This window comes from Mastomys coucha, unplaced genomic scaffold, assembly GCF_008632895.1.
Source record: "Mastomys coucha isolate ucsf_1 unplaced genomic scaffold, UCSF_Mcou_1 pScaffold4, whole genome shotgun sequence".
NCBI classification, from domain to species: Eukaryota; Metazoa; Chordata; class Mammalia; order Rodentia; family Muridae; genus Mastomys; species Mastomys coucha.
Window position 1 is genome coordinate 21,018,583 of NW_022196910.1, and position 7,752 is coordinate 21,026,334.

General features: G+C 44.3%; 1 protein-coding gene and 2 long non-coding RNA genes across 4 annotated transcripts in view; 1 reads left to right on the forward strand and 2 right to left on the reverse strand.

Moving 5' to 3' along the window:
- The window catches only part of LOC116075777, an 11,019-nt gene extending 7,869 nt beyond the window's left edge, over positions 1-3,150 (reverse strand). Inside the window, exon 1 of the long non-coding RNA XR_004112717.1 lies at positions 2,195-3,150. This is a non-coding gene — a long non-coding RNA (uncharacterized LOC116075777). The remainder of the gene's footprint in view (positions 1-2,194) is intronic.
- The window catches only part of Lta4h (leukotriene A4 hydrolase), a 30,234-nt gene that overhangs the window by 17,008 nt on the left and 5,474 nt on the right, over positions 1-7,752 (forward strand). For both annotated transcript variants that reach the window (XM_031349126.1, XM_031349125.1), the window contains exons 10-15: positions 198-268; positions 752-863; positions 1,554-1,698; positions 3,193-3,296; positions 3,686-3,756; positions 6,225-6,279. In XM_031349126.1, the coding sequence (XP_031204986.1) occupies positions 198-268; positions 752-863; positions 1,554-1,698; positions 3,193-3,296; positions 3,686-3,756; positions 6,225-6,279 (558 nt within the window). The remainder of the gene's footprint in view (positions 1-197; positions 269-751; positions 864-1,553; positions 1,699-3,192; positions 3,297-3,685; positions 3,757-6,224; positions 6,280-7,752) is intronic.
- LOC116075776 overlaps positions 6,652-7,752 on the reverse strand; it is a 13,668-nt gene continuing 12,567 nt past the window's right edge. Inside the window, exon 3 of the long non-coding RNA XR_004112715.1 lies at positions 6,652-6,756. This is a non-coding gene — a long non-coding RNA (uncharacterized LOC116075776). The remainder of the gene's footprint in view (positions 6,757-7,752) is intronic.

Below are 7,752 nucleotides of genomic sequence, written 5' to 3' on the forward strand. Positions count from 1 at the left end.
TGTTTTCTAATCCATTAGCATGTTCTGTTCATTTTGGCCATTGATTAAATTGCATTTTCCTCCAGAAGTAAGTCATTTTTGAATACGTCTTTAAAAACATTGAGTCATGTGAAATTAAAAGAAAGTATTTAACTAAGGACTTGCTTTAGGATGAGGTACTCATTCTGACCACTAATCCCTTAACACTGTCCCCTCAGGTTATTGCACACGAAATATCTCATAGCTGGACAGGAAACCTAGTGACTAACAAGACATGGGATCACTTTTGGTATGATTGGTTTTTTTGTTTTTTGTTTTGTTTTGTCTTATTGGTTGCTCTCGCTGATCCTTCTCCTGCCTCCCTTCCCCTGCCACCACTGTTTCCTCTGTGCATCTTGTCTGTCTCTCCTACCGTCTACAATACACAGAGTGTCAAAAGGCCCTGCAGCTCCTGTCACAGCGGTCTCTCGGTCAATACAGCCTAGGTCTGCAGTTAACTGCTGCTAACTTTCTGACATTGCCTTGTTTTAACACAGACTTGGCAAAAGCAGAATTGCTGCTTCCTTTTCTCTGCTGCCACCTGCTGGGCTGGGCTTGCTATCGTCTTAGTTGACTGCCTGGGCCTCTCTAGGCAGCAGGGGCTGGGATGTAGAGGCCAGGCTATGTATAAGGGCTCTCCTCCCTGGGAAGACAGAAAAGAAAAGATGCTCTTGGCCAAGATGCTGTGTTCTATCTGCTGGGACAATACCCAGTTTTTTCTGTTCTCTTTCAGGTTAAACGAAGGACATACTGTCTATTTAGAGCGCCACATTTGTGGACGGTTGTTTGGGGAAAAGTTCAGACATTTCCATGCTTTGGGAGGATGGGGAGAGCTACAGAATACGGTAAGTGGGGTAGGCTTCTCCAAGAGTTTCCCAGCCTGGTAGAGACATTACCAGACTTGGTTAATAAAGTACCTTTCTAGCAACAGGGTAGCCATATTTACAGGTGTAGTGAATACAGCAGGTGTTTCTTGACACATATCCTGCAGAACCCTGTTCCAAACTGGGAGCCAAGAAACACTTAAGTTCTCTGCTGCTAACATAGCTGATTACAGCATTGAATTTATGTGAATACTTGTGATTTATTTGTTTGTTTGTTTGAGACAGGGTTCTTTGTGTAACAGCTATTCTGGAACTCACTCTGTAGACCAGGCAGGCCTCGAGCTCACAGAGATCTGCCTTCCTGCCTCTGCCTCCTGAGTGCTGCAATTGAAGGTGTGCACCACCACTGCCTGGCCCTAATATTTGTGAATTTTTAAAGGCACTCTCCACAACTCTAAATGTGTCGCTCAGACACTAAATCTTTTTTCTAGTCCTTTTGTCAAAGTAAAGCCTGTTATTAGCAAGGAAGATCTGAGACATATCTTGCCATTCATATAGTTAGACTCCAGGAGTGATGGCAGCATACTGTTTCCAGTGAGTGAGTTGAAGGTTTAGAAGCCTGTCACACCCCTGAGTGAGACTTAACAGCCTACTGGCGCAGTAACAGTCCTCTTCCTATGAGAACACTCATCTCACTTCATTGGGTTGCAGATAAAGACATTTGGGGAGTCCCATCCCTTCACCAAGCTCGTGGTTGATCTGAAGGACGTAGACCCCGATGTAGCCTATTCCTCCATTCCCTACGAGAAGGGCTTTGCATTACTCTTCTACCTTGAACAACTTCTTGGGGGACCAGGTAAGTAGTTGCTGTTGTCCGGCGGGTGGTTGGTTTTCATTTGTTTGTTTGGTCGGTGTTTGTTTTTTGTCTCTTGGAGGGTGATATGAGGAGTAGAGGTGAACTGTGAACTCTTTCTAGTCTTTTTATATTTCCAGTTCATTCTGCTGGAGACATCTGTATCGCTAATGGATGCTGCCTTCATCTGCAGAACTCTACACAACCCCTTAATTTATATAATGTGGCTTGACTTTTTCTTTAATCCCATTATACTTAAGGAATTAGGCTAATAGCATATATCCATAGACAAACTTCTGTAATCCGGAAGTTCATGAGTAACAAACAAGAGCCCCCCCAACCCCCGCCCTCGCCAGCCCTGGGGTCACCTCATTTTGATGCCAGTGGCTCCGGATCTTATTCTAGGAGGAGATGACTAGTCAGTCACACACACACACACACACACACACACAGAATGACTCTAGTAACAAAATCAGTTATCCTGTAGAGTATCTCTTACCTGTGGGTTCGCTTCCTCCACTGAAGTTCACGGTGGTCGCTGGCATTCTCGATTTTCTTCTTCAAGTTTTCATGGGTGTGAAGTCACCTACATAAGCTTTCTCCTTACCGTGGGTCTTAGCCCCCTCAGCCTTGAATTTTCCCCATCACCTTCACCTCGTGGCTTCACTTTGGAATATCTAAATTACCATTCTTGTCTTGCACCCTGTGGCCTTCAGTAAATAAAACAGGTACTCCTGGAACACAAGCATTGTGTATCTCAGCGGGGCCCCTGAGAACCCAGCAGCTTAGCAGAGTATTTGGAGAGAGACCAATCATGTTACTTTTATCACAGTGTGTTCTAGTGATTCTGCCTCATTACTAGTTACTGTTGTTAACCTCTTCCAATGCCACATGTGTGGATTAAAGTTTCCCATAGGTCTGTCCATATGGAAGACAGTAGTATAGTAGGGTTTGGTACTGTGTGCCCCTCAGGCAAGAGAATGTGACTGTCCTATATGTTTATTCTGCATCTGTTTTTTACATTTTTAAGCTCATTGTTTTGCATCCTCCTAGTCAGTGCACGTGACTCTATCTCTTACACAGATGTGCTGGGTTTATGTCCAGTCAATACCAATGGCCTGGGAGAGGTCCTCGTTTGAATTGGCTTTAAAGGCGCCTGCCCTTCCATCCCGTTTGTCGGATCTTACTCTCCCTTCTTCCGTCGATGAGGGTTATTGCTTTAGAACTTGGGTTATTCTTGCTCTGTATCTTCATTATGCCATCCTGGCTGGAAGGAGGGTTTTTCTTCTCCTCTGTGTCAGCATAGACTTCAAAGGCCCAACTTGAGACCTGCCTCCTGTCCTGAACATTCTTTCGCTGTCAAAAGCTCCCTTGGTCCTTTGAGTGTTCTGTGTTGCCTATGGTTACCAGAACAATGTCAACTGCAAAAAAGAGGTCAGAGAATTGCCTTCCTGTGAATTGATTTCTTTGTCTTTCTTTTAAATTTTTTACTCCTAGAGGTGTTTCTAGGATTCTTAAAGGCTTATGTTGAGAAGTTTTCCTACCAGAGCGTAACCACTGACGACTGGAAGAGTTTCCTATATTCCCACTTTAAAGATAAGGTCAGCTTTAAATTGTCTCTAATGTCTTTTCATGCTCCATGTAGCTCTGTAAACTACCTGTAAGGCTACGTGTATTTCTTAATCATAAGTATTGGCTCAGAATTTGCCATTAGACTCACTTATGTATTCTGATTCCCTTTGAGAACACTAGTGACACCTGTAAGCTTGTATGCTAATTAGCTAGATTTCATCATTCCATGTTATCTACATATGTCAGCATGTCAAGTTGTATTCCATAAACAGACATGATGATGACCTGTTGCTTAATACGGAGTTTCAAAAGTAACGAGACTTAGAAATTACCTGGATGTGGCACAGTTGATAGAGTACATTGAATCTGATCAGGACAAGGTGATCTATCACTGACTCGATGTTCTTCCTATTCACAGGTGGATCTTCTCAATCAAGTTGATTGGAATGCCTGGCTCTATGCTCCCGGCCTGCCTCCTGTCAAGCCCAAGTGCGTACTCACTTGCTAACCTGCTTCCTTCCCTCCTTCCTGTCCATTTTGTTTGTTTAGTTTAGTTTCTGTTTTCCCAGGACAGGATTTCTCAGTGTAGCCCCTGGCTGTCCAGAACTCAGTAGACCAGGCAGTATGACTCAGGAGGCAGAGGCAAGCAGTTCTCTGTGAGTTGGAGGCTGACTTGGTCTACATGATGGGTTCCAGGACAGTCAAGGCTACATAATAAAGAGACTCTGTCTCAAAAATAGATGATAGATAGATGGATAGATGATAGGTAGATAGATAGACAAATAGATGGATGATAGATGGATGCATAGATGATAGATGGATAGATGATAGATGGATGGATAGATGGATGGATGGATAGATAATAGAGACATAGACAGACAGACAGACAGACAGACAAGCAATAATAAACACCTACAACTGTGCCATTCTGTCATCTTGCTAGTGATCCTCTCTAGTGCTCATCTGCTCTTGGGCTGAAGCCAGTCCTCTCTTTCATGGGGACCCTATAGCTCCTGACATCCCACCCCCTTTGCTTCAGTCAGGCTGGTAGTTCAGGGTCCCTCAGACTCTCCGCCCTCATTCAAGCCTGTTATGCAGACACATACTTTCTTCTATGGATGATTCCAACCTCAGCTTAGGAACCACTTCCTCATAGAGCATCTCGTAACCTCTCTGTCCAGGTCAGAGCCTGCGTCTGAGGGCTTCTTGGTGCTGTGTCGGGCAGCTTTTCATTTCCACATGTGACTGAGCCCTTATTCTTGGCATCACTGCACCCAAGGGGAGCAAGGCTCATCTTGTGTGCATATTACTTTTCCTAGGGCTTTTTTATGTGTAGCAATTACTTCTTCTCCCCGAGCTAACCCTTGACTTAGCCCACTCAGTCTGTTCAACCATACCAAGAAGGAAGTTTCAGAACCCTAAGGAAGATACCAATCAAACCTTTCCCAGTGTCTTGGTGTTTAAGAGCTCGGTGCTGAGCAGCCCGGCTCCTGTATGGAGAGAAAGTGGCTTCTTGGGCCTGGTGTTATTCAGCTGACTTCGCTGGACAAAATCTCCAATGTGATTTGAGGAGACCTAGTTTGGCTCTGTTTCTGTCTGTGGTTACATTACTCTGAGCCAGTGATGAAGTAGAACACAGAAAAGGTGGTGCAGACAGACTGACACACAGACAGACACAGACAGGGACCCACTTCCAATTAGCCCTCCCCTCTTTTAAAGATTTATTTATCTTATGTATATGAGTACACTGTAGCTGTACCGATGGTTGTGAGCCTTCATGTGGTTGTTGGGAATTGAATTTAGAGATGCTCACTCTGGAACCCTGCTTGCTCAGTCCCTGCTTGCTCCAGCCCAAAGATTTATTATTTATTATTTTACATAAGTACACTGCAGCTATCTTCAGAGGCACCAGAAGAGGGCATTAAATCTCATTACAGGTAGTTGTGAGCTACCATATGGTTGCTGGGATTTGAACTCAGGACCTTCGGAAGAGCAGTCAGTGCTCTTACCCATTGAGCCATCTTGCCAGCCCTAGGCCTCCCCTCTTAACAGCCCATTTATTTATGGATGAAGTTAGTATCCATATAATCCAATCACTTCTAAATACCACGCCGGCTGAAGACAGAGCCCCAACACGTGGGGCTTTGGAGGACCTTTCAGATTCAAACACAAGAGCACTTGGGGTGTGCTTACTGCCAGGGTCCCAGTGCAACGAGTCATTATTACTTACTACTGAACCTGCCTGGAAGAGAACTGTGAACGGGCTCCCTGTTCATTCCTTAGAAAAAGAAGAGAAGAATAATAGAAAAAAAATTAGATCCTTACCAGCAGTAGGCGAGCCTCTTGTCACTGATGAGCGTTTCACAGCAAATAGATTCGATGTTTAGGTAAAGAGCGCTGTTTTGCAAGACTTTTGTTTACATGACACATTCAGGATGAGGGCACACACATAGTGAGTGACACAGATCATTCGGATTAATGGTTAATCCCACCTTCTGTAAAGAAAGGGATGAGGCTATCACACGGTGGCTCCGGACTCTCTAGCCTGCTATCGGGAACAGTGCCTGTCACCTAGCCTGCTCGTAGACTTGGCTTGGTGATGAGAAGTTTGGAGTAACCCAAAGTCAACTCCCTGAGAATGGGAACTTGATGTTCTTCATGCCTGGCTGGTCCTGACCCTGCTCCAAGTCCTTCAGTGTGTGACACATGTGTTAGGATGCTTGTGTTCTCTATGAAGGGTGGCCAGGAGCTTTATTGATGCTTTATTGATCCAATGTGGTACCCATTTGGATCTGGTTCTTAGATGAGTCAAATAGACTTCCTTTTTCTAACACTCTGGGGCTCTTTATCTTTGAAGAAATTTAAATTTTTTTAAGTATATTCTATAGCAGAAAGCTGCATTTGCGCAGAAGGATATGTTTATAAAATGTAACCCTGACTATCTTTCATTTCCACAGTTATGATGTGACTCTGACAAATGCTTGCATCGCCTTAAGTCAAAGATGGGTCACTGTAAGTAGCCATGGGAGGTTTCCTGCTCACTTCTGAATTGTACAAAGATGCCTCTTGTTTATGAGGGTAGTTTCAACTGTGAGCAGTTGTTTGTAAATTCTTCTGTCTTCACCCCTCCCCCATCATTCACAAGATGAGCTTCAAGTGCCTGTAGATGAATCTAAGTGATGTTGGGTGAGTGTTTAAGGCCAACTATGGAACAGAAGGATCTGACAGTTTGCTGGCTGCCGGTTCTACTCATTTCTATAAAACCTCCTAAAGAGGAGTTTCCACATACATGTGCTAAAACGTACACCCAGGGAAACCACACTGAGCATCTGCCCTGGATGAGTCTGGAATAGAAAATAAGAGAGAACTTAACAGTTGTTTTACCTTGACCATTGCAACAAATGTTGATGTTGCTCTCTGAGATATATCTTTAAAGTTGACATGGTCAGCATTTCTTGGCACTCTTCCACATACAGAATGTTGAGCTTCCTAGTATGAAAGAAACAGAGATGGACTTGCCTTTGGGGTAATGAAAGAAATTAGATTTAGACACACATTACTTTTATGTTGGACAATTATTTTACTGAGTTGGGGATACTGGTGATTGAACCCAGGGCACGTAAGGCATTTCAGGCCTTGGGAGAAACCATTTAAGGGACAAAGAAGAAAGCAAAACAGGAGCAATAAGGCAGGAAATAGAAGCAAGAAACCAGTGGACAATTCTCTAACTCAGCCCAGCTTCATGACACATGTGTGACTCCTGCAGACAGGAGGCAGGAGGGTTGCAAATTCAGGGCCAACTATATCAGGAAACTTTGTCAAAAAAAGAAAGGACAGGAAGGGGAGACAGAAGGAAAGAAGGGAAAGAGAAAGGAATGAGGTCTCATTTAAAGCACTGTAAACTGTAAGCTTTTTGGAGGCTCAAATCATAACAAGTAGAATTGAGTGTTTGGGGTTTGGTTCAGGACTCCCTGACTCCCGCTCTTCTAAGGGAGTTTGTGGGACTGAAGTCGTGTTAAGTCTCTGCCTTTCACAGAATTGATTGTATACACGTGTACCCTTGGCTGTGGATATTTTTACCTGGAGTGGTGTTAGATTCGACTTCCTTTAACATTTCCAAAGGCTTCATTATTTGCATGCAAGGAGAGAAACCTTGGCATGTAAGCCTCCGTCTTTTAGCCCCATCTTTCTGAGCTCAGAGGTGTGCCAGAGAGAGAGGAGAGCCGTCTGTGGAAGGCAGGACCTATAACAGGAGTCTCCTGGAACCCTCTTATTAAATTTGAGAAGTGCACGCAGCTCGCCTGGTGCCGAAGAAGCTGCTGATCTCCTCTCTGATAGTCTTTTGGGCCCAGCAGTGAAAGGCAGATGGTCATAAACATCTCAGCTGTCAGAAGGAGCAGGTGGACGTGGTAACCGTGAGGACGGTCACCAGGAGTACTCTCCTTAGCTGTTGTCTTGGTTCTTTTTCCCAGTTATTAAAGGTGT